Source organism: Mirounga leonina, unplaced genomic scaffold (genome assembly GCF_011800145.1).
Source record: "Mirounga leonina isolate KUSES-001 unplaced genomic scaffold, KU_Mleo_1.0 Mir_53, whole genome shotgun sequence".
Taxonomy (NCBI): domain Eukaryota; kingdom Metazoa; phylum Chordata; class Mammalia; order Carnivora; family Phocidae; genus Mirounga; species Mirounga leonina.
The window spans coordinates 36,044,200-36,071,634 of NW_023270807.1; the positions used below are offsets into that span (position 1 = coordinate 36,044,200).

The window sequence follows — 27,435 nt, forward strand, 5'->3', positions numbered from 1 at the left end:
CTAGAATAGAAACTTTCCTAGAGATCCATTTGCCCTAACATTTTGGGACCTATTGCAGTTTTTGATTTCTTTCTTTATTTTATTTTATTTATTTATTGAGAGAGAGAGAGAATGATAGAGAGAGAGTATGAGAGGGAGGAGGGTCAGAGGGAGAAGCAGACTCCCTGCTGAGCAAGGAGCCCGATGCGGGACTCGATCCTGGGACTCCAGGATCATGACCTGAGCCGAAGGCAGTTGCTTAAGGAACTGAGCCACCCAGGCACCCCTTTGATTTCTTTCTAATGGTTAAAAATTAAGGCCTAGTTACAAGAAGTTGGAACTATTAGCTCAAATGGTTTAGGTCCTGCTGGCTCTCAGATTCTGATTCATGATTTGGGCTGTGGTTGTGTGGGGTGGGTTCACTTACCTGGAGTTGAGACTTTGCTGCCAGCTCCTGATAATACTGGGACTGGGAGTCAGTGAGTTCTGCCTTGAACCTCTGATTTGCCAGAGTGATGCTCAGCTCCACCTTCTGCTCCAGTGGGCCCTTGGATACCTTAGTGGATTCAACTTTTCTTTCCTAAATTAAAAAACAAAAGTCTTCTATTAACGTAAAGCATAAGCATAGGGTAATATTAAATAATATATATTGATATTGTCTCAAGAAGTGTATTGTGAAGGCTCAAGTGCTTTTAGAATTGAAATCCTATTAACTAGAAGTGTCCTCTGAATTTCATTGAGAGACAAAGTGCCAAAACTCCAAAAAGTTAACTGTTTAGAATCTTTGAGAACACTGCAATTTTATGACTATGTGCTCTTCATGAAAGCATTTACACATATAGACACACCCATAATTCATATACACTGGCAGAGAATCACTGGGATCATGCCACATTCTTGTGTAACTTTATGAATACTCTTTGATGAGGATCAGATTACCCAAAATAACCTAAGGATGCTGAGATATTAATACAATCTTTTTTAGAGAAGAGTCTAGACTTGTTTAATGAGACAATTTGTGCCTAAACTTCACATTGAAACTAGTTAGTAAGCACTGTCAGGTCAAGAGAGGGTTTGAAATATCTCTCAGAAGGAATGGTGTATTTGGGCCACCTTTGGTAGCATGTGACTTAGAAGAGAAGCACTCCTCTGAGGAGCTGGATTTGGCCTCTGATCACAAGGGGGCCAGGGGTCATCCTTCTTGCCGTCTGGACTGGGAATAGGCAGGAGTCTTACTGTTCTGAATTCACCTGAGCTCCCAGAGTACAGAGCAAGCCTAGAGCTGGGTTTCAAACTTGGGGTTTGACAGATTTTCAATATTGGGTAGCCAGATGATCATGAAATCTGAACAGCTTTCTTGAAAGAGTAAAAAACAAGTCTGTAGAAAACGGAATGTCTTTGGTAATGTACATATTCTCTTATTAGTGAAATTAGAGCTGTGGAGGCTGAAAGAGACCAACCAATGGAAAATGACATGAGGGACAAATCTCATGTGGGTGGTAGTCAATGTAGTTTCTCATCATTTCTTATCACAAGGTCCTCTCTTCCATGGGACAGCAGCATAGCCTCTAACCTTAATAGGGCACACAGAGGATGTAGATTCACACTTGCCAGACTACTGATGTTCGTTTAACAAAAAGATTTCATTCATTCATTCATTGAAGTAACAGACATTAAGCATTTATATGGGTGTAGAACAGTGCTAGGACATATGGGAAGTTAAAAGAAAAATATGGCACATGGTATTACCCTCCAGAAGCTTACCATTTCACTAGGCATATTTAAAGTTCACATGAGACATTTAAATAAATTCTTTAGATGTATTAGTGAGAAGTCTTCTAATTTATCCTTAGTCACTGGATTACTTTTCCATGCTTCTCACCCATCATCCTCAGTAATACTCTATTACCTATGGAATAAAAATCCAAACTTTTTTCCTGACGTGAAGGCTCTCTCCAGTCTGATCCCAATCTGCTTGAACAATTTTATTTATTTTTTATACATTTTTTCCATTAAAATTTGTGTTTTTGTTTTATTAAACTACTGAGTAGGCCCAGGTAGTATATCCTATTTTTTAAAAGTTTTTATTTTAATTCCAGTTAGTTAAATTATACCGTTATATTAGTTTCAGGGGTACAATATAGTGATTCAACACTACCATACATCCCCCTGTGCTCATCATGACAAGTTCACTCCTTAATCCCCATCACCTATTTCACCCATCCCCCAACCCACCTCCCCTCTGGTAACCATCAGTTTGTTCTCTATAGTTCAGAGTCTGTTTCTTGGTTTCTCTCTCTTTCTCTCTCTTCCCCTACCGCCATGTTCATCTGTTTCATTTTTTAAATTCCACATGTGAGTGAAATCATATGGTATTTGTCTTTCTCTGACTGACTTATTTAGCTTAGCATTATGCTCTCTAGCTCCACCCACATCCTTGCAAATGGCAAGATTTCATTCTTTTTGATGGCTGAGTAATATTCCATTGCATACATATACACCACATCTTCTCTACCCATTCATCAGCTGATAGATATTTGGGCTGTTTCCATAATTTGGCTATTGTAAATAATGCTGCTAAAACATAGGGGTGCATGTATTCATTTGAATTAGTGTTTTTGTATTGTTTGGATAAATACCTAATAGTGCAATTACTGGATTGGAGAGTAATTCTATTTTTAACTTTTTGCGGAACCTCCATATTGTTCTCCAGAGTCCATCAGTTTGCATTCCCACCAATAGTGCAAGAGGGTTCCTTTTTCTTCACGTCCTTGCCAACACCTATTATTTCTTGTGCTGTTGATTTTACCCGTTCTGACAGGTGTGAGGTGATATCTCATTGTAGCTTTGATTTGCATTTCCCTGATGATGAGTGATGATGAGCATCTTTTCAGATGTCTGTTGGCCATCTGTATGTCTTTGGAAAAATGTCTGTTCATGTCTTCTGCCCTTTTTTAAATTGGATTATTTGTTTCTTGGGTGTTGAGTTTTACAAGTTCTTTATATATTCTGGATACTAACCTTTTATCAGATATGCTATTGACAAATATCTTCTCCCATTCCGTAGGCTGCCTTTTAGTTTTATTGATTGTTTTTTCCACTATGTAGAAGCTTTTTATTTTGATGTAGTCCCAATAGTTTATTTTTGCTTTTATTTCCCTTGCCTCAGGAGATATATCTAGAAATAAGTTGCTATGGCTGATGTCAAAGAGGTTACTGCCTGTATTCCCTTCTAGGATTTTTATGGTTTCCTGTCTCACATTTAGGTCTTTAATACATTTTGAATTTATTTTTGTGTATGGTATAATAAAGTGGTCCAATTTCTTTCTTTTGCATGTTGCTGTCCAGTTTTCCCAATGCTGTTTGTTGAAGAGACTGTCATTTTCCCATTGGATATTCTCTCCTGCTTTGTTGAAGATTCGTTGACCATATAGTTGTGGGTTTATTTTTGGGTTTTCAATTCGATTTTATTGATCTATAGGTCTATTTTTTGTGCCAGTACCATACTGTTTTGATTACTACAGCTTTGTAATATAACTTGAAGTCCAGAATTGTGATGCCTCCAGCTTTGCTCTTCTTTTTCAAGATAGCTTTGGCTATTTGGGGTCTTTTGTGTTTGCATACTATTTTTAAGATTCTTTGTTCTAGCTCTGTGAAAAATCCTATCAGTATTTTGATAGGGATTGCATTAAATGTGTAAATTGCTTTGGGTAGTATAGACATTTTAACAATATTTATTCTTCCAATCCATGAGCAAGGAATGCCTTTCTATTTCTTTGTATCATCTTCAGTTTCTTTCATCAGTGTTTTATAGTTTTCAGAGTACAGGTTTTTCACCTCTTTGGTTAGGTTTATTCCTAGATATCTTATTTTTTTTTTGTGCAATTATAAATGGAATTGTTGTTGCTTGAACAATTGTAGTTCGTGTCATTTCTCCCTGCACTGACTACCAGATAGCTTGTTCACTGTTGATGAGATATCACATCGCTTGTGCTAATTTCCTGACTGGAGGCCCTCCTCACTGCTCCCCATGCTCACCTCCAGCACTAAAACATGGGAACACACATATACATACTTTTTTTACTTCTTACTAATATTTTATGGTTCATTTAAAATAATATTTTCTCTGATCAATTAGGGCAGAAATATTTGCCTTCTCTAAACTCCTGGAGCAATGAATAATATTTGAATTTCTCATTTAATACCTATGCCATACTCACCTACAGTCTTTTTATATGCTAATCTTGTCACCCCGCATATAATCTCCTGAATCCAGTATGATTCTCACACTTCATTAAACCTCCCAAAGTTAAAAAAAAAAAGGGGCCACTTATGCACAAAACTCTCTATGAATATACATGACTGGGGGTTACATGCTTTGCAACCTGTTCTGGTCTATCATTTTGTTCCATTCTATACATCTGCCATCTTCAAGTATAGCATTTAGATTATTTTGTACTTATTTTGCATTATAAATTTCTTGAAGGCAGGAACCGTGTCTTATTCATCTTAGGATCTTTGGCACATACCCCAATGTCTGGCATATGAGAGGATTTTAGTAAAATGTTGGTGAATGAAAGAATAAGTGAAAGATGCAGGTGGAAAAAGGATAAGAGGAGGATGTGAATATGAAATGAAATGTTCAGGGGATATTTACTGCAGAATGGGGGACCTATATTAGATTTTGAAGAATATGGGACACAAGTAATGTGGGAAAAGAGAAGGCAAACTAGAATTATCTTTGAAATTTTATAGTAAATACATTTAATCTCAATAATTTTTTCCAACAGCACTTTTCACTGTTCATGGAATAGTATTTTTGAGAAAAATGGAAATTTGAATTCTTTGTTCATAGCAATAGTTCCAGCAAATCCATAGCCATCTGGCCTACAGGCCAGATAGAATGGCCAGCGGGTTTCTCACCCCTGAATTTTCATGTAGAGCTGGTGAGACTGAACTTCTTGGCCTTCTCGTCCTCACTGCCTGGGCTTTGACCCGTGCCTTGCGGCTAGGTTCCCAGGAGAGGAAAGGCTAGTGAAGTCTCACAGACCACAGGGAAGTTAGGTCTGGTTGCAGTGGCAGCGTAAGGATGAGAAGATCTGGGCTCAGATGTGTCACCCCCGTACTCCTGCTCCCTTCTGAACTTGCTGCCCACCTCGTGCTGCCCCAGCCCTGTCACTCCTGAGTAAAGAGGACAGTTTCCCTGCTTCAGCATCAAATGTCTGGCTCAAAGATTTTGGAACGGTTAAAATGTTCCCCTTTTTTGATAGCCGACATTAAATGCTGTAACATATCCTCCTCTCCTTCATGCCTTTTCACACAAAGAGAGCAGTGTAGCCAGTGTTCCTCTTTGCCTGAGAACACCGATTTTATTTTTCCCCATTTGACATGCAGGATTTCAATCATTTTGATATTTGTCTGACCTATTCATGCTGGCCATGCCTGAAAGCAAAACTTTTACCCTTACTGTCAGCACGAGAATACACTTTAGTGGAGAAGCAGCTTGACTGATTGATTGATAGGCTTTATTCATTCATTTATTCTAGTGCTTGGTGAGTACTTGCTGTAGATGAGGTTCTCTTAGGTACTGGGGAAAAAGCGCCCCTGCAGTCCTGGAGTTTATAATTAAGTTGCTTCTTGCAATTCCTCCCACCTTATTCTAGTTTTCAATCTATTTTTCCCTCAGTCCCTAGAGGAAGGAATAATCCCGAATAGAACAAAGTCACTGACTCTTAATTGGAGTGATAAAAATGCAGCACTAGTAATACTAAATGGCCAATTCACCCATTCTCTTTTCTTGTGTTACTAATAAAACAAAACCAGGCATGTGAAGAGCTAGTTGACTCTCAGAACTTCTTACTATTGTAGGCTTCTTGGTGTCACTGAAGAGTGTGACATCCAGAGTGAGAGGGAAGGGTCCAACGGAGACATTGGCAACATCTGTGGAAATTAAAAATATTACAGGCACAAAAATGAGATTGGAGAAGTTTACATTAGAACAAGGTCAAAATTTCATATACTTTTTCTGTCATTCTGGAATTTACAGATGTGGGGTGCCTTCTTACCTCATTTTTTTTAAGATCACATAAATATGTTCTTGAGAAAAATATAACTCATACTTTTGATCCTAGTTGAATTCTCCATTCTTCTGTTCTAGGTGCTATCCTAGTTTGGGGCCATCCTAAATATGTTATAGTTAAATGGTTTTGCCAATGAGATCTGCTTAATTTTTCCATTTGTGAATATATAAAGGGTGCAAGGCAGATATTTATCTTCAATTTATTTGTTTGAAAATATTGGTAATGATTGTCTCCAAGTTGAAGGATAATGGGTGATTTGGCTTTACCTTTATTCTTTTCTAGATTTTCAAGTTTTATACAATGCATTTAAATTATTTTATAAAGTTAAAAATATCAGTTAGCTTTGAGAAAGTATATTATAAATTTTGTCAACTTCAATTAAGGATTGCTTTTTAAATAATATACTTTCATGATCATTTGAATTAAGGTTCAGGAGCAGGTGAATGAGGAGATCTAAGCTTACCTGTAGAAAACACAGGGGTCTCCCCAGGCTCTCCGAATGTCTCTGCTGTAGATATTTCATCTTTTCTATCACCACAGCAGAAAAGAAAGAAGAGGTGGTTAAAAGGAGCTTGATAACAATAGGGGAAATGCACTTACTTTTCCTATACTCAATAGACCTAAAAATTAGAGAAAAACCCTTTAAAACTGGGTTTGCCTATTTCTTTCATTATAGAAGTAACCTTCAAATGTATTTTCATTGAAGAAAAATTCAAACAACTCCTGCAAATGGTTATGTTTGACTCTAGGGTTTTCCGTAAGCATCTTTCATGTGGTCCTTGGGAGCATTTTCACCATAAGCAAAACTGGTCTTTGGGGCTTGATGTTTTATAGTCCCATTGTGTTTGCACTGTGTCCTTGACATCAAAGATAATTGCATGACATGATCTATGACTGAATGTTCTTGCTAAAATCTCAGATCCTCAAACGTGCAAATCCAGAAAGTCCTTAAGTTTATTTACTAAAGTAACTCTTGTGGTTATAGTAATAGGAGAGAGGGAGATTTCTGGATAATGCAGGTGTATTGAATCCCCATTCTGGACAAAACCATTGTCTGCAGGAGTTATGGGTGGGTTTGCAGTGGCAGTCTGGAAGATATCTAAGGGCAAATCCAAGGGCATGGTTGTATAGCTGTCTGTTATAACATTGGCCCATTCTAGCAAGCTTTATATAGAAAGGAGTAGCAATAGTGATATCTTTTGAAGCTCACTGAAAGATTTGTTACTATAAGCTATTAGGTCTTATTAGCTTGTGTCTGTATTAGTACAATTTAGTCATAATTGACCAATATATTTGATCCAGTTTTCTGTGATTCACGATGATGGGAAGACCAAAGGGAATGGCTAGGTGCTCTGTGTTGTAAGGTCAACTAGATTGGCTATAGACAATGGGACCATCTACACACATATTTCTAACACATGCAATTTTCCCAAAGTCCTAATAGAGGTAATATACAAAATATCCATTGGCCTGGCATGGGCTCTGACCAATCAGAATAGATGTAAACATGGAGGACTATATTGGTGCACACAGGCTAAATATAAATTCAGACTGTTTCAGAATTAGGTATTCTTGTTTGTTTCTACTGGTATTATGCTATATACTTAAGAAATAGTTTTTATGGATATCATATTTATAAAGATCTCATATCAAACATTAGAGCATTTGTGATTTAGACAATTTTCCTTTTTTCTTTTACTTTTTAGAACTTTGTTCGTGGTACGATCTCTTTCCTCCTATTATAACTTAGGTATCCTTGTTTTACCTTGCTGTAAAAAAGAAAACAACCAAGAGGAATAGTTATTAAAGTGCTGGCTATGGCATTAGTTACAAGTCAACAGCCCACTTTGTGCAGGATCCTTTGTCAGATGCTATTTCCTCATCCTTTGCCACTGGGTGTGATTCTGCCATGACAGTGGCAATCTAGACCATCACTTGGAAGCTATAATTTGGGAAGCTGGGACACTGGGTTCTTTCACTGGTTTTTATTTTAAAGTCATTTGAAACTGGCAGATTTATGGGCTACTCAGGTGAGAAAATTTTCTGTTTTGTCTTCCTAGAAAGGTTTGAAATACCAGGCCTGCCTTCCTTCCTTCCCACCTTCCTTCCTTCCCAACTTGGTAATCATAGTTAATGTAAAATGTTTGTCTCTTGCTCCTTAGCAATTCTTTCTAGCAATGTTGGTAGACACAGGAGTGGATGGGATGGCTCTATTTCTTTCTCTTTCTGTCTTGGGTTAGCTGTTTCCTGTAATTTTTAATATTTTTCTATCAAGTCTTGGTACATTCTGTTGGATTTTTTCTTATGGATGGATGGCCGGCCTCTGCTTTGCTTTCTTTTTCTTTTTTTGAAAATGGAGAAATAAGTATCATCCTATAGTTAAATCAGAAGAGTGAATATCTCTGTGTCTTGTGAACAAAGTTAATACTCTAGTACTAAGATTTTCCTCGATCACATTGTTTCTTCTCGTAACAACTTTTTAAAATTTCTAAAGAGTGGTTTGGTAGATATATCAATTAACAAAAATATATGAGGATTTTGCTCAGGTCTGTGGTGGTGGGTGGAGAGATATGAAAGGGTTCCCGCCCTTGAGGAGTTTAAACTCTTACAGGAAAATAGGGTAAAGTGAGGAAGTGTTACATAAAAATGTAAGTGCCAAAAAGAGTACAAAGTTCAAAGCAGGAAGATTGCTGCAGGCTCAAATAGGCTGTTAAGACATCATGGGATCCAGGTGGGACTCCACTAGGAGTGTGAAGTAGAGTAGGGTTTGGATAGGTAACGTAGAAAAGGCAGGTTTTTCTGGGCAAGAGGGAAAGGCTAGGGGTCAGAGTCCAGGATGAGGAAGGTGTGGTCTGTGTGCAGTGAGGAATGGATGGTGGCAACAGTGGGATCATGGGTAATGGATGCAAAGTTGGAAAGGTCAGGGGGTGAAAGGTCTTAATTGATGAGTTTGGCCTCTGCTCTGCCTCAGTGAAGGTCCTGGCAGGACACAGATGGCTCACTCATTGTGGGGTAATTTGAGCAAAGTTTAAAAAAGGAATTACTTACTAAGTTGTGGGAAGAGTATAAGAGCAACCACAAGGTCAAGTGCTGTACCCCAGGGCTGGTAACAGTGGGGTGCTCAAACTACCCTTAGTCCAGCTACCATGAACCAGAGACAGAAAAGGATCTGTGGAAAGGCTGCTTGACAGGAGCTGAGATGAAGTTGAAGGAGGACAACAGCATTTGAAGACTTTGCAAGTTGAAGGTGAGGGGAGGTGAGAAATTCACTCACCTCATTCTCTCCTCTCCCTCTGATCTCCTGCTCCCCGCTGGCTGGCCCTACCTAGGAGTCAGGGCAAAGGATGCACGTGACTCTGTCCTTACCAATCAGCCTTCTGTACACAGAACATGAGGGGAACAGTGGGCAGAGGATATTCAGAAGGGTAAGAGGAAGATGTAGGACTTTTTTGAAAGTCATTGAACAGGGCTCAATGTAAGAAATTTTTCAGACTTACTAATCCAGCAGCAGTTATGCAAGTTAAGGAGGGGAAGAGGTTAGAGGCAGGGAAATCCATTAGGAAGATCAGATCTGACATTCTTCACAGTGTAAATTAGTAAGGTCTTGGAAGAAGTTGTTGGCAAAGGGAATAGAAATGAAGGAACAAATGTGAAAAGCATTATAAAGAATTGTCAGTAATTCATACAATACCAAATTTGTGTCTCTCTTAGTATTATCTTCAGAATTAGATTTCTAAATGTTATAAAATGTATGTAATTTGTGTTTACAGTTTGCCTCTCTTCTTTAATCATTTTATCTAATTACTTTTCCTTGCCTTTTTCTCATTTTGATTTTCTTGTTTGATATTCAGTTCTTGTTGAGAGTATAGCTCAGTGCTTCGGTAATTTAGTTTGAGAAATACTAATGCTTTACAGAATACCAAATGAGAGTTCAAAATGCAGGTTGCTCTCTGATTGTATTAGTATTTTCCTGATGTAACTAACAGTTTACCATAAATTCTAAAAATCAAACTATTTAAAAAAATTGTTCTATATCTTATAACTGAAAATACACATTAGATACTTAACACATAGTAATGAATCCATTTTATCTGCAAACATAGTGCCAACATCTATCTCAGTCTTTAGGGTCTATCCATTTCCCCTTTACATACTCATTTATCTTTAGCGCAGTATATGCATAATTTGTCTGTCAGAATAACCTACACAGATCTCAGTGCTGACATAATATCATAAAGGTACAATAGCTCAGTCTCACTCCATTATATGATCTTTCAAAAGTCAAAAGCATGCTGCACTCTATTTTGGGTACTTACCTCTCAGGGAAGTGTCTCAGTTTTATTCTCTGCAGAAAGATAAAAAGTAATTTTATCAGGAGAAAATGTCAACTGAAGAGCTAAAGTCTATTTTCATCCCCTTTTCCCTTTAACTTCACTTCAACCAGCCTGTACAATGCTATTTTGCAAAAATAAAATTCTTGTTGGCCTTATCAGATATCTCTAAGCATTTCTTCAACTAACTCTTATGCAGTGGAAACCAACTGAAAAGGGGCAGGGGCTGGAGGCCTGGGAGCTATTTGGACGGTGTTCCAATATACAGCGTTTAGGCTCACCTGCTGAAGAAGATCCAGGTGCTCCTGGGAATTGCTGAAATTTCTTCCAATGTCAAAGAGGCAGAAAGTCTCCTGCTGGCAGAGGTTGACCCAGTCCTGGTATTCCCTTGGGTCAGGGATGCGATCCAGAAAGATCCGATATGCTTCCCATACTGCTTCCTGACACACTGCAATACAGAGCACAGTTAGGAGCAGAAAATGGCCACATCCTAAGATGATTCCTGTTTCCCCGCCCAAGCATAATCTTAGAACATGGAGTGCTCTTTTATGGCTTATGTGGACACATTCATTTATAGTGCACAGAAATTAATTCATTTAACAAATACATATTGAACCCCTCTATGTGTTACAGAGAAAAATAAAAGAAGGAGGATTAGGAAATATGAGAGAGAGAGAGGCTGTAGTTTAAAATAGGGCAGTTGAGGAAGGCTTCACTATAGGGTGACTTTTGAGCAGTATGGAAAAGGCCTCAAGGCTGGAGAATGCTCTGAACATTGATGGAACAGCAAAGAGCTCTGTCAGTGTGACCAGGGCAAGGATAACAGTAAAAGAGGATGAAGACAGAAAGATGTGGTGAGGGGAACAGAGACCGTGTAGGGCCTTGTGAACCAATAATCTTCAAACTGGGGCATAGGTACCCGGCTTTATTTAAAGACTTTTCACGGGATAAAGAGACACCCAGACAATTTAAAGAGAATCAATATCTAGGTCTCATTTTTCCTATCATGCTTTCCTAAAATCCGTCCACCTGAGGACACACGTTTCCTTTTCCCCGTTCCCTTTGGTCTGCATCCTTCCCCCATTCATCCCTCCCTAATCTTACTGCAGCACATGCCTCTAGGTTGCCACACAAAGGGACCATGTCAAATAGTATTGTTGAGGTTAAGAAACCAAGTGAACTCAGTTGAGGGGTAACACTTGTTTTTGCAGCAGGGTGGTTTCTGATTCTTTGCTTTCAACACATTAGAAGAATGGCCAACAGACACATGAAAAAGTGCTCAACATCACTTGGCGTCAGGGAAATATAAATCAAAACCTCAATGACATACCACCTCACACCAGTCAGAATGGCTAAAATTAACAAGTCAGGAAACAACAGATGTTGGTGAAGATGCGGAGAAAGGGGAACCCTCCTACACTGTTGGTGGGAATGCAAGCTGGTGCAGCCACTCTGGAAAACAGTATGGAGGTTCCTCAAAAAGTTGAAAATAGAGCTAACCTACGACCCAGCAATTGCACTACTGGGTATTTACCACAAAGACACAAATGTAGTGATCCAAAGGGGCACTTGCACTCCAATGTTTATAGCAGCAATGTCCACAATAGCTAAACTACAGAAAGAGCCTAGATGTCCATAGATAGATGAATGGATAAAGAAGATGTGGTGTATATATACAATGGAATATTATGCAGCTATCAAAAAATGAGATCTTGCCATTTGCAACGATGTGGATGGAACTAGATGGTAGCTAAGTGAAATAAGTCAATCAGAGAAAAACAAGTATCATATGATCTCACTGATATGAAGAATTTGAGAAACAAGACAGAGGATCATAGGGGAAGGGAGGGAAAAATGAAACAAGATGAAACCAGAGAGGGAGACAAACCATAAGAGACTCTTAATCTCAGGAACAAACTGAGGGTTACTAGAGGGGAAGGGGGTGGGAGGGATGGAGTGGCTGGGTGATGGACATTGGGGAGGTATATGGTGAGTGCTGTGAATTGTGTAAGACTGATGAACCACAGACCTGTACCCCTGAAACAAATAATACATTATATGTTAATAAAACACACACACACACACAACCCCTGCCCCAAAAACACATTAGAAGAAGTCCTAATGGAGTTGACAGCTGACAAATCATTAAAAATAATGACAGATCATGATGTTATTGTTAGCATATAATGCCAAATCTACTTAAAGAATAAAGATATTACTATAACTGGGTATTATATGCAAACAATGAATCATGGAACACTACATCAAAAACTAATTATGTAATGTATGGTGATTAACATAATAAAAAAAAGATACTGCTATAACAAAACTCCCATCTGTTTCCATCTACTTATTTACATTTAAGTTTTCTCAGCATTTAAGGGAAACTAAGTAAAAAAATAGGGATAAAACTGACGCTAAATCCTGTCTCATTTTGGCAACACATAATATGGATAATAAGTAATGGTACATGAACTAATATGAGGAACAACATCAGAGCAACTCCATGAATCCAGAGGCTGAAGCTAATGAAAGTTAAGGTACAGGCCCTTCATTTAAACTGGTCTCTTTCAAAGTCTTTTTCCTAAATTTGTATTTATAAATGTTCGTACCCACAAAACCTGTATTTGATCTTATATCTGTCAATAGAAATTTACTTAAATTTTTTGTTGAATTTATCTATTTGTTTTAATCAATTATATATTAAAAGTAATTATAAATGCAACTGAATCCAGAAGAAATTTCTTTGTACACATAAAGCCTATAGTAACAGGAAATAAATAAAATCTGTAATTTAAATTTATATACATATTTTTGTTACTGAGAAGTATGTAAGAGTAACCACTAACAGACTTTCAAGCATAAAATAAATTACATTAAGATAAAGCTGTGAAGTGGGAAGTGGAGTGGAAATGTGGTTGTACGAAGAAAAAGGATCTCTGTGGCATTTCTTACTGTTGAGAAGAGTACATGAAAGCATGTACTATGGAGTATTTGATGGTAACTATTGAGTAGCTATGGCAGATTCTACTGGATGCATACGAATGCTCTAATTTTTGTTTTATTTTCATTATCGATATTTACAACTCACCAAAAGTTGCATCTTATCTAATTATTTAAACTTATGATGAAAAACTTTAGATATTAACTGAAAAGCATGCAAATGGGTACATAGTTTAAAAATTATTTTAGAGTATTAAGTGAGGGTAAAAAGTTAGATAACATCTGTCACAAGCAATTATAATATGTTGATTTTTACCTCAGGAGGAATGGGGAGCAATTGGAGGCTTTAGGGCAGAAGCTGACATCATCTGACTTTCTAAAGAAACTCTGCCTGCCTGCTGCGAAAAGGGGTTAGGGGAAGGAACAAGGTGAGAGAAGACCAGTTTGGAGACTCTTACTCCTACGCTTTATCCCCCACTCACTCCCCATTTTTATATGTCTGGATTTTTCTTAACTTTTTGTTTTAAGAGGCAAAGAGAATTCCAGACCAATAGAAGCTCAGGTTATTTACCAGCAGCCACCTCACCAGAACCCATAAAGCCAGGAGCGGGTGCCGTCCCCTCCACCTCAAATGTGTCATCGAATTTTCCACACCTGGGAAAGTAACAGGGGTCAGCACACCTGGATAGCAAGTGAATAGCCTCACCGGGAGAACCCACTTTTGTGAATGTTATCTTTTACCTGCCAAGCAAGGACCAGAGGGTTGTAATGCCTTTTCCAATACCAACAATCATGCAGTCTTTGGATCTTCATGTCTACTCAAGGGTCTACACACAATGCAAGAAGGAAACAACATTTGAATATCTTGAGACTTTCCCAAATCTTAAGAGTTGTGTGTCCAGTCTAAGTGAACCAGTTGCCCTTGCTATTTTTCTCATCTACTTACTCCACACTCTTTTTCGGGGTGTTATTTTGACCTTCCATCTCTCCCCAATGCAATAAAACTGTTAATTAATTCAAAACACATTTAAGTGCCAGAGATACAGCATTGATATGTATATAAAATCAAGTAGTGCTGCCTTTGAGGTCTTAGTGTTGGTGACTTTCACTGATAATATCTGTGTGTGAAACATCTGGGAGAACATAATGTGATAATCCATCTATTTACCAATTCAACGTACCCTCAGGCATGTTGCTTTTGGTCTCAGATTAAGTCTTCCTTTTATTTCAGTCCAATTTAAGCTTATTTTTGGTGCCTGCATCTTCCTAACTCTGCTCCTTTCTCTGCTGCCCTTTCTTCTACTTCAGAGACATAGAACACCCTCACCCCCATTAATATCTCCTTTTCGCAAAGGCTCAGAGAACTTTCTCCCTGAAGCACAAATGTCTGAAGCAGCTTAAAGAATTATTTCCCAGAGAGGAGAGATCACAGTCAACACCACAGAAATACAAACAATTATAAGAGAATATTATGAAAAATTATCTGCCAACAAATTGGGCAATCTGAAAGAAATGAATAAATTCCTAGAAACATATAAACTACCAAATATAGGAAAAAATAGAAAACTTGAACAGAACAATAACCAGCAAAGAAATTGAATCAGCAATAAAAAAATCTCCCAACAAAGTCCAGGGCCAGAGGCTTCCCAAGGGAATTCTACCAAACATTTAAGGAAGAATTAATAGCTATTATTCTCAAACTGTTCCAAAAAGTAGAAATGGAAGTACACTTCTAAACTCATTCTGTGAGGAGAGTATTACTTTGATTCCAAGACCAGATGAAGACCACACTAAAAAAGAACTACAGGCCAAAAATCCCTGATGAACATGGATTAAAATATTCTCAACAAAATCTAGCAAATTGCATCCAACAGTTCATTAAAAGAATCATTCACCATGATAAATGGTGATTTATTTCTGGGTTGCAAAGGTGGTTCAATATTCGCAAATCAATCAATGTGATACACCACATTATAAAAGAAAGGATAAGAACCATATGATCCTCTCAATAGATGCAGAAAAAGCATTTGACAAAGTATAACATCCAATCTTAATAAAAACCCTCAACAAAGTAGGGACAGAGGGAACATACCTCAACATCATAAAGGCCATATACAAAAGACCCACAGCTAATATCATCCTTAACCAGGAAAAACTGAGAGCTTTTCCTCTACAGTCAGGAACTAGATAGGGATGTCCACTCTCACCATTACCATTACTGGAAGTCCTAGCCTTAGCAATCAGACAACAAAAAGAAATAGAAGGCATCCTAGCAATCAGACAACAAAAAGAAAGAAAAGGCATCCTAGCAATCAGACAACAAAAAGAAAGAAAAGGCACCCAAATAGGCAAGGAAAAAGTCAAACTTTCACTATTTGCAGATGATATGTAGAAAACTCAAAAGATTCTACTAAAAATTTGCTAGAACTCATACATGAATTCAGTAAAGTCACAGGATACAAAATCAACGTATAGAAGTCTGTTGTATTTCTATACACCAATAATGCAGCAGTAGAAAGAGAAAGCAAGGAATTGATTCCATATAATTGTACCAAAACCCATAAGATATTTAGGAATAAACCTAAACAAAGAGGTAAAAGATCTGTGCTCTGAAAACTACAAAATACTAATGAAAGAAATTGAAGATGACACAAAGAAATGGAAAAACATCCCATGCTCATGTACAGGAATAACAAAGATTGTTAAAATGTCTGTACTACCCAAGCAATCTACACATTTATTGCAATCCCTATCAAAATACTAACAGCGTTTTTCACAGAGCTGGAACAAACAATCCTAAAATGTCTATGGAACCACAAAAGATCCTGAATAGCCAAAGCAATACTGACAAAGAAAAGGAAAGCTGGAAGCATCACAATTCTGGACTTCTATATTACAAAGCTGTAGTGATCAAGACAGTATGTTACTGGCACAAAAACACACATATATCAATGGAACAGAATAGAAAACCCAGCAATAAACCCACAACTATATGATCAACTAATCTTGACAAAGCAGGAGAGAATATCCAATGGAAAAAGGACAGTCTCTTCAACAAATGGTGCAGGGAAAACTGGACAGCAACATGTAAAAGGATGAAACTGAACAACTTTATTATACCATACACAAAAATAAATTCAAAATGTATTAAAGACCTAAATGTGAGACAGGAAACCATCAAAATCCTAGAGGAGGACAAAGGTAGTAACCTCTTTGACATGGCCAGAGCAACTTCTTAGTAGATATGTCTCCTGAGACAAGGGAAACAAAAGCATAAAAGGAACTATTGGGATTTCATCAAGATAAAAAGCTTCTGCACAGCAAAGGAAACAGTAGACAAAACTAAAGGCAGAATGGGAGAAGATATTTGAAATGACATATCTGATAAAGGGTTAGTATCCAAAATATATAAAGAACTTATAAACTCAACACTCAACAACCAAAAAACAAATAATCCAACTTAAAAATGGTTAGAAGACATGAACAGACATTCTTCCAAAGAAGATCTATGGATGACTAATAGACACATGAAAAGATGCTCAACATCACTCATCATCAGGGAAATGCAAATCAAACTTACAATGATATATCATCTCACACATGTCAGAATGGCTAAAATGAACAACACATGTTGGTGAGGATGTGGAGAAAGGGGAACCCTCTTGCACTGCTGGTGGGAATGCAAACTGGTACAGCCACTCTGGAGAACAGTATGGAGGTTCCTCAAAAAGTTAAAAATAGAACTACCCTATGATCCACAATTGCACTACTAGATATTTACCCAAAGGATACAAAAACACAGATTTGAAGGGGTACATGCATCCTGATGTTTATAGAAGCATTATCAACAATAGCCAAACTACGGAGAGAGCCCAAAGGTCCAATGACTGATGAATGGATAAAGAAGATATGGTACATACATATAATGTAATATTACTCAGCCACCAAAAAGAATGAAATCTTGCCATTTGCAATGATGTGGATGGAGCCAGATTGTATTACGCTAAGTAAAATAAGTCAGTCAGAGAAAGACAAATACCATATGATTTCACTCATGTGTGGAATTTAAGAAATGAAACAGATGAACATAGGGGGGAAAAGAGAGAGAGGCAAACTATAAGACAGACTCTTAACTATAAAGAACAAACTGAGGGTTGTTGAGGGAGGTGGTTGGGGGGGATGGGTTAAATGGGTGATGGGTATTAAGGAGGGCACTTGTGTTGAGCATGGGTTGTTATATATAAGTGATGAATCACTAAATTCTACTCCTGAAACTAATATTACACTACATGTTAACTAACTGGAATTTAACTAAAAACTTGAAACTTAAAAAAAAAAAAGAATTATTTCTCTGGGGTATTGTCATTTATAGGGATTAAAATGTTAATGATGAAACAGGGACGAGTAGTTTTTCTTCAGACATTTTGAGGAGCAGGTTCTTTTGGTGACTGCTCTGATGTCATTTTTCTGACCTCCTGGAGGCTTAGCACAGAGCAGGAGGTGTAGAATCTTTCTGTGATTGGGAGAACCAGAGCACCAGCCCATGTCCCACCAGGAGAGATACCCCATCCTTACCAAGGGGCATCAAAAGAACCCTTGAAAGTTGAAGCATCAAAGGATCTCAGGGCTGGGAGCAGTCTGAGAACTTCTGAAAGCTGGATTTTTCTAGCCCTTTAACTTACCTGTTATCTAACTTACAGCACCATCCTTCCCTAAATCTACCAGGAGAGATTTCCACAGGGAATCTAGGGAAATCCAGAACCTTGCCTCTTCAGTCTTCCCACAGTTGCTGGGCAATGCCTGAAATCTGACCACAGAGTCTTAATCTTTCTGCTGAAAGCTACACTGTAGGCTCTTTGGCGATGTGGGAAGAACCCCAGGGAACATGTATCCTGGAGGTTAGGCATGCCCTGGGATAGTCATTCACGTTTGTAAGGATTAGGTTAGACCACTGGTATGTAAAAAGCCTGCCACCGTGTTGGGCACGCATTAGATGGAGAGATGACACACTGGAGTCAGAATGTTGTGTTCTAACCCTGCTCTGCCACAGTGGCCCTGACTGAGCACGTCACCTCACTTTTTTAATCTCTGTCATGGGGATGTTGGCTATATGTTCTCTAGACCAGTGCTTCTAGAACTTTAGAGTACAAATGGATTACCTGGGGATCTTATTAAAATACAGATTCTGTGAGTAGATATGGTGGGGTGAAAGTAGGTCTGCATTTCTAACAAGCTGCCAGATGCTGGTGATGCTGCTGGTCTATGGACAACACATAGAGAAGCAAGAACTAGGATACCCTCTATCTTAAACTTTCTCTAAGGCATACATTAATGTGAAAGAAAAATCTAGCTTTTGATATTGAGGTTGGGACAGAGGCGGAGGGAGAGAGAAGAAGGAGGAGCGGAAGGGGGAGGGAAAGAGAGGGAGATACAGAGAGGGGTGGGAGGTTTGAAGGGAGTTTGCCTGGGTAGGAGCACATGGTTCCCCTGGGAGACTACCAGAAACAAAACTTGCCTGTCTTGAATTTGTGCTTTGGGATGAGTGTGTTTATGAGTCTACCATGAAGCTCAGAACATTTTCATTTGTGTTGCTTTAAGCATTGGAAAAAGAAATATCTCACTATTCCATTTGATTTGATGAATGTGGAAGCTTTCTCTCCTAAGTTTGAAAGATGTCAAAAGATAATTTTGTAAAAGCAGCAACAAAAATAATAAGTATGTTACCCTGTCAAAGGAGCGCCACTTTGTAACTAGGTCTTATTTCTTGTTTCTTTGTGAACCAATTTGTTAGACTTAAGAAACACATGCTGATGAATAGTAAAATTTCATATCACCCAGGGGCAGCCATAAAGATAATGGACTGTTGCTGCCGTGGGGAGAAAAACAGTGGTTTGTTTCATCCAGGAAAGCAAGAATGAAAAAGGCAAACCTAATCAAGAATAAAGAATAAAATACAGAGTTAAAAATTTGGTTGCAGCAATAAATAGTCTATTTTATAAATACCTGCAATGAATCCTATTTGTGAATATCATGAAGAATTAGAAGTTAAAGCAGTTGTGCTCATATTCAATGTGATGCATATGCTATATATTTCACTTCCATTCATGAACAAGTAACATGAAATTTACCAGTATCATTATCTGATCAATGTGTAGCCACATTCAAAATGAATAATTTACACATTATTGCCTTTTCTTTGCATTTCCAATGGCCTCTTTGCCTCCTGTATCCATCAATAAGCATTTATTCAGAAACTGCTATGCAGAGGTGCTATGCTAGGACCTCACAAAATAATATAGTGTGCTTGATTTTCAATGATTAGAGTTCTCCTTCTGACTGTGATCCAGTACTTGTCATTTCTCTGTAGGTGTGGCTTCTGTCAGAAAGCAAATGTCTCTTCCATATAAAATCAGACATATGAAGAACATAAGGCTTGATATTTTTGAGACTGTTAGTTATGCCTCCAAAACCCAGCAAAAACGCCCCAGACTAACTCAACCTTTGTACATTTTACAGATGTAGATACTCAAGTACTTTGTAGGATGTTGGTATCATGAAAGGGGTTCTCTGCTGCCATAATTTGCAATACATCACAGGCTAGAATGGAACCAGCACATTCTAGTTAATGGGCTTAAAATAGAGCAGGTTGACCATACTTTTTGGAATGGAAACAAATATCGTATGTGATGAAGGTGGACCTCAGCAAACCCCCTCACTTTCACATGTAAGATGAATTGAGTTTAGAAGAAAAGAGAAAAAAAAAAAAAAAGATGAATTGAGTTTAGGCTTCAGCTAGCTAAGATATTTTGCATTATTCAGAGCAACCTGGGGGGATTTAATAGTATCTACTAAAGATTCTTTTTTGTTTTGTTTTGTTTTCATTTAAAGAAGAAGCCATGGCGACTTTTTCATCTATAGTAAGTGAATGACAAGGATAGCCACTGATGGCTGTGGTGTGACTGAACTCCATAATGATTTCCGAGAAGGCCACAAGAATCCTGTTATGCTGTCTTGGGGTGAAAACTGCACTGTAACTCTGCTGGAAACCACAGTAATTGTGTTGTAAATCCTGTTAACACCCCTGCATTATATCTTGGTAACCACTGTTAATTTGTAACTCCTCTGCACTTGGGTGTGCCTCCAGGTTTCCAAACCTCAGAACTTTTTGCTGGATCAGCAATAAACAACTTAAACTTAACAAGAAGGGAGAAAGGATCTGGATTGTAATGTTGCTTTTGAAAAGTGAAATCTTAAGTGATAAATCAACTTGCTCAGATTCCTGACGTTGCAATCATTCTGTGCTTCTTACTCATAATATAACATTAAAATTCAATATTGGGCTTTGGCAAAAATAAAACAAAGAGGTAATACCCAGATGCCAAGGCCTTCTGGTGACTTGTTAAATGCCTTAATCGTTCTATGTTGCACAGGACATTATTTTAAACATAAGAGGAGATATCTACCATAGTTTTGAATGTTTACTATTCACCACTCTCAGATTAGTTGACTTATTTATATAACCCTTGTGACTAAATGAGAGATTCTGGAAATTTGGGGCTAACAAAAATGTATGGATAAGTGAAAGGGAAGGGATAAAAGGAATGAGAGGCTAAACAGGTTCCATCTCTTTCCTTACCTCTCAATCTATAATAAGCTTGAAGACTGGCTAAAATCTGTTTCATGGATTCCTGTGGACAGACTTTAACACCAGTTGGGAAAAAGGTTGACCTTTTTGTTCGACGCTTGGCCACATCGAATATTCGTTTCATGGTTGACACTTTGTACATTTTTGCAGTACTTTCAGATGTTTCGATTCTTGGGGCATTGTCTAAGTCTTTAGATTCAGAATGGTATATTTTAATGGAGAGATCTGTAAAAGAAAGATTGATTTCCTGGTGAATATATACATTGATATATGTGAAATATATGATAAATGAATGGAATAAACTAAAAGTTATAATCCTCTGATTTATTCAAGTTCTACTTTGGTGCAACTGCCAAATTTCAGTGACGAGGCATTTTCAGAAATAAGGGAATAGCATAATGAGCTGATCAAGTCTATTTTTTTTTTTTTTAAACCAACATCTCAAATCATCTTGCCTTTAGGAACTGCCAAATATTGAAACCATTTTCCACACATCTCTAAAAATCACTCCCCACTTAGCACTCAAGCCTCCCGAGAGATGCCTCTTTTGATAGACATTATAATTCAAGTGGGGAATGATAGCACATTGTGGTACCCAGAGGTGCACTCTGGATGAGGAAGTGGAGTGTTTCTAGAAACCCAGGGGGGAAATGCAACAAAACAACCTTCCTGCCTATTAGTGGCAGCCCTAGGATTTCTGTATGGCGGGGCTCAGAGGGTGGCACAGTGAAAGTGAGTTGGGGCAAGAACATGTGTTAGAGTTGACTTTACAGAGCAAGTAGGATATTTTATGGTGGGAGGTGAGAGGAAAAATGAAGGGGAGTATGAAGAGATCAGGTTGGCAGAGGATTTCACTCCTTGAGCCATTTCATCCTGCTGGCACTGCTGTATCTGTTAGGGTTAGGTCTAGACTTCATTTTTAACTCTCTGGACCTTTCATAACAATAACTTACATCATTGAACATTTCTTTACTTTGAATTTTTTCATGTGTGTTATACTATTTCACAAAAACTCTGCTATATTCATGAAATAGGTATTTTTCTCGGTTTACCACATGGTAGGGTACTGAGATTTGGAGGTGTCAGAGCCTGTTAACAGTGGTCAGATCTTGATTCCTCCTCTCCCACTCCACCTCTTTCCTTTTGTCTGTCTTCCATTTAAGAAAACAACAACTGATGAACAGTTGGGACCACTCACTATGGCCCCTTGAGACCCTAAGCATGTGGCTTACTGAGACTTATATTCCCACTTTACTAAAGAAGGGCCTCAAACTCTAATCTTCTGGCACAGACAAGGGAATCAAGCAGAAATCTAAGTAGGGTAGCTGTGGAGCAACTCAAATCTTGCCACAAAGCATAAAAGTCCCTCCTTCATTACAGGGGGTGGACCGAGTCCTATAGGAATACCTATTCTCTGGCATTTTGAGGAGTCTTAGAATACTCTGTCAGTCTTGGACAGTGATAAATTCTTAGGACTCTCCAGGAAGAAAGGGAGCATATGGATTAATTTGCCCATCCAGCTACACATCAAACCAATAAATCATAATCTCTGAATGGAATGCAGCATCAGCAACTTTTGAAGGTCCCTAGGTGATTCCAATATGCATGCAGGCTTGGGAAACCACTGTTTTATGGATCTGTAAGGGCACTTCAGGTAAAGAGTAAAGACAACCCATCTCAAAATGGCTTAAACAAAAAGGAAGTTATCACATGGAAAGGAAAGCTAACAGTAAGGAATGCCTGGTGAAAACAGAACTCTAACTCTGCCTTTCTGCCATTCTCTCATTTCCTTTTTCAGTCCCCTCATGTGGTGACTTTATCTGTAGGCTGGCTTCCACCAAATTAAACTTGCTTGCCCTTGTTCATTTTGAAAAATAACCTTTCCCTAAAGTATGGCTGACTTATGTCATGTGTCTGGACCAATACCAGTTGCTAAGGAATACACCAATGCTGCTGGTTTGAGTTGAATGATTACAGAGCAGGGGACTAGAATTACCCTGAGTGGTTCATTCTAACTGTGGAGGTGGTCAATTTTCCCTGAGTTAGGCTGGCTGCATGGCAGACTGAAAGGTGCACACTGAACAATGGCAAGTGCAAGAAGGGGATAGGAGCTGAGTGTACAGCCATTAGTGCCCACTGCAGCTAGTAAAATGGGAATTTTAGTTTAGGAATGTTAATTTTTAATAACCTTTCAAACACTCACAGATTTCAGTGTAAGTCATAGAAGAAGTTTTTGTAACATTTCAATTGCCACTAAGAATGGAAGAAAAAATGTGCATCACTAAATAATTCTAGGCCTATCCAGTATGGTAAGCACAGACCATACTTTGGGAAACTGTGCTCCTCATACAACCCGCACTTTTCCATTCTTCTCACAGTGCCTATTGCAATGCTGGTCCTGCTCTCTACTTTGTCACCCCCCACAATATTCTGCCCTTTGGGGTTGGTCCTGTTCTTACTTTTTTTATATTACGGTCTAATAGAACTCTCTGAATAACTTGCTTTGGGAATAGTATTTACTCCACCCTGGCTCTGGGAAGAGTGTCCCTGTCTTGGCATTGTTCCTTTAGATTTTCCTGGATCTTAACACTTTGCTCTTTTCCAGGCTTGCTCACATAGATCTACTTGATCTGGGCCTTTGGACTTCATTCTACCGTGATAGGAATTGAAGGAGGTGAAAAAATTACAGATTTGCTCCATGTCCCAGAATCCCATGAGCTCTGACCTGTTCTCTTTTTCCTACTAGGATCAATCTTCCCTATTCTCCACATGTCAAGTATGCATAACTGGTGGTCAACAATGAGGGTGAATTAGGGTGAAGTGAGATTTGGTTTGCTTGGGATATCCTGGTTTATTGCAGCTATCCCTTCATTCTCAAAGGTATCCCTGTTTGGAAAATGAATTATATGGTCACTGAATTTTTAATATCTCCTTGCTGAGGTAGATCCATGGCAAATATTCTACAAATGTTGTCTGCCTCATCTAGGAAGCACCTCGTTCCATTTCTGAAATCTCTATCTATTAATTCTTTCTTTGAGATGAAAATTATCTTCTAGTAGCTTCCACACATTAGTCCTATTTCTGCCCTCTGGAATAGCAAAGACCAAGTTCACAGTTCCTCCTATTTTCCCTATGTTAGGCATTTCTCTACTTTAGGTTAACCATCTTCCATCTTTCTCTGGTGTCCTTTTTCACATGAGTATCAGACACCTCAGCTTGTGTTCCTCTAAATTACACAGAGACAACCACAGGGGATTGCCTGTGATGATACTAATCACTCGGTCATGTTTCAGAATCTTCTGCCTGCATCTTGACTCCAAGTCATCACTAGAAAAGAAGTAGGCAAAATCTTTGAGAACAGGGACTAAAGGTTACCGGGGTCCAAAAATATTTATAGAACAAGCCACACTTATGCTTACAAAGTCTGTCTTTCCCAAGTATTTCAAATCAAATCCCCAAATTTAAAGAATTGAAACATGGAATGTTACAGATTTCAATGAGGTAAAAAGAGCTAATATTTGTTGGAGCTAATGAAAGCACTCTTTGGTAAAGCAGTTAGATCACATTAGATACTGTCCTCCATGCTGCATAAATAGTAATGTTGAAATTGAACTGAGCTTTGATTCTCTGGATGCATTTTTATGTGTTTGATATTTTTACTTTATATAAGGATTTAGAAAGAGTAGGTAAAAGTTTAATGAGAATGAATTGATAGTGGAATGACCTGCTATTAAAGGGACTATATTTAATAGAAGATTAGAAAATCTTTTGAGGCAGAAAATACTTGACAAAACATGAGTATAACCTGTATGATGATGAATTGGCTGCCATCAACAACTATTTCTGGGTGAAGTTCAAAGTTACAAAGAGAAAGAAGGGCAAAGTGATTTCAGAAAAAAACAAACAAAAAAACCCTGTATCTTTTCCAGAGTACAAGAATATTAGAAAAATTTAGTTAATTATAGTATGCATTTGGAAAAAAATAAATGCAATTGTACTATATTATATTGTAGATTAATCACCAGGAAAACAATCCTAAGCCAATAGTTTTGGGAAATAGGCATATCATTGAACAAGGAAAAGAGAAAAATGGAAATTAATACATTTGCATATTCAGAACTTCTAAATATAGATAAGGGAGAGCTAATATTCATTGCTTACTTTCTAAATTTAAATATGTTCATTATTTGCGAAAGAAAAATGTAGTAGCATCCGAAATCATATGTTGCTCAACTAGTCAAAATGTTTTTGTTTTATTTTTTAAGATTTTTTATTTATTTGAGAGAGAGAGAATGAGAGACAGAGAGCACAAGAGGGAAGAGGGTCAGAGGGAGAAGCAGACCCCCCACTGAGCGGGGAGCCCGATGCAGGACTCGATCCTGGGACTCCAGGATCATGATCTGAGCTGAAGGCAGTTGCTTAACCAACTGAACCACCCAGGCGCCCACTAGTCAAAATGTTTTAATAGCACTAGTGGTGCCCAGGGCCCTGGCTCTGTGACTCACCAGCTATAAAACTTGGAAGTACCTGACCTGACTGTGCTTGAGTTACCCCCCTGTAAAATGGTGAATGATAGCGCCTCTCTTACAGGGTTTCTGTGATATTAGTAAATGAGTTACCACTTGGGCAGCACTTAAAACACTGTTGCATACAGGGTAAGTGCTCAGTAAAAACTCCTTTATCCAACTGTCCATGCATTTCCCTTCCTGGTATCACTCTTCCTTCTTTTTTTTTTTTTTTTTTTTAAAGATTTTATTTATTTATTTGAGACAGAGAATGAGAGAGACAGAGAGCACATGAGAGGGGGGAGGGTCAGAGGGAGAAGCAGACTCCCTGCCGAGCAGGGAGCCCGACGCGGGACTCGATCCAGGAACTCCAGGATCATGACCTGAGCCGAAGGCAGTCGCTTAACCAACTGAGCCACCCAGGCGCCCTTACTCTTCCTTCTTTATGTGCTCTTTCACGACACTTCTTAGTCCTAAGACAAGACTATGCGTGTCCCTGAAGTCTTCCTGTGCTTCCATGCTTTAGTGCTCATCTCGTGCTTGTCTGTGCCTTCTTACTAGATGCCTGTTCTTTCCCTTCTTCCTTCATGGGCCAGTTTCTAAGCTTTCTTTCCTTCTCTACTAAGCTTTCTCAGACCCCACACTCAGAATTCATTCATTGCTCCCTGGTGTTGCTTTAGTGTGGCTCAGATCTCTACTGATTTACTGATATACCAGTGTTCATTAAATGTCTACTATGTTCCAGCCCAGGATGGCATATGGTGGTAAATTAGATGAACCAATGTCATGGAATTTGTGTTGTTGTGCTTGCTTGAAGAGTGATTTGTTGTAAATATGTTTTCCCTTTTAGGCTGAAAATACCTTTGTATTTGCAAAACCTAGACTTTTAGACTTCAAAAACCTGAGTATTGTGATCTTGTCCTCTCCCTAATCACCTTGGTGCTTACCTAGTACAGGGTTCGGACAGGACACATATGCAGTACATATTTCATCAAGTGAATTCATGAAAAATTCATGTGGAACTAGTAATGAGTCTTTTATAATATATGTATGAATTAGATTCATTAAAGAAACCCATTATGCCATAAAAATTAGTTTCCTATGTCCTGTCCACCTATATTATTGCAACCTCTTTTTTAAATTTCTTCTCTCTGCTATAGGGTCTAATATCAGAGACTATGGACATAGTCATCTTATTAAAGATAATATCCCAAGTGAGAAGACAAAAAATTCCTTTGTGAATGAAAACCAAAAGAACAGAAAGGAGATGGGTATGCATAAAGTATATTTTAGTAAAGTCAGCATTCCTAGATACTTTCAACTTATCCAAGAGTAAATAAATAAATAATAAATGGAACCAATTAAAATCATGGATATCAATGGGAAAGAATATTAATATTGCCTAGCTCTTTAGGATGACAAGTCCTCAATTCCCTTGCCCCTCAATTATTGTAATTGAGATAAAACCATAGCCATGTTAAATTCAGCCCTCTTCCTACTCCTCACTTGCACCCTTGTAGTTGAACATGGATGGAGAAAAACAACCATTTGGACTCACTTTCAATGTATAATCCTTAACTAGTATCACACTAAGTTTCCTTGGTCCATTGACCATTGAGTTTCTCACTCACCGGGAGCACTACATACAACTTTTCTCAGATTTCCTGCACTTCTTGCCAATTCTCACTTTCAGCTGATGACCTTGTTCCACATTTTATTAAGAATAAGAGGAGCAAGAAGAGAACTTTATCAGTGTTCAGCACTGCATCTGCTCACTGACTGCATCTGTGTTTATATACTCTACTTTCCCTCCTGTGACTACTTGATGAGCATTCCGCTCCTATTCAAGGCCAATTCCTTTACTTATGCCCTGGATCCCACCTTTTTTCTTTCTCTTTCTTTCTTTCTTTCTTTCTTTCTTTCTTTCTTTCTTTCTTTCTTTCTTTCTTTCT

The 27,435-nt window shown here is 38.2% G+C and overlaps 1 protein-coding gene across 1 annotated transcript in view; it reads right to left on the minus strand.

Annotated features, from left to right (window-relative positions):
* Positions 1-27,435, minus strand: part of IMPG1 (interphotoreceptor matrix proteoglycan 1) — a 128,274-nt gene that overhangs the window by 82,372 nt on the left and 18,467 nt on the right. The window contains 5 exon segments of the mRNA XM_034991000.1: positions 407-559; positions 5,840-5,919; positions 6,523-6,587; positions 10,376-10,404; positions 10,672-10,838. Coding sequence (XP_034846891.1) covers positions 407-559; positions 5,840-5,919; positions 6,523-6,587; positions 10,376-10,404; positions 10,672-10,838 — 494 coding nt within the window.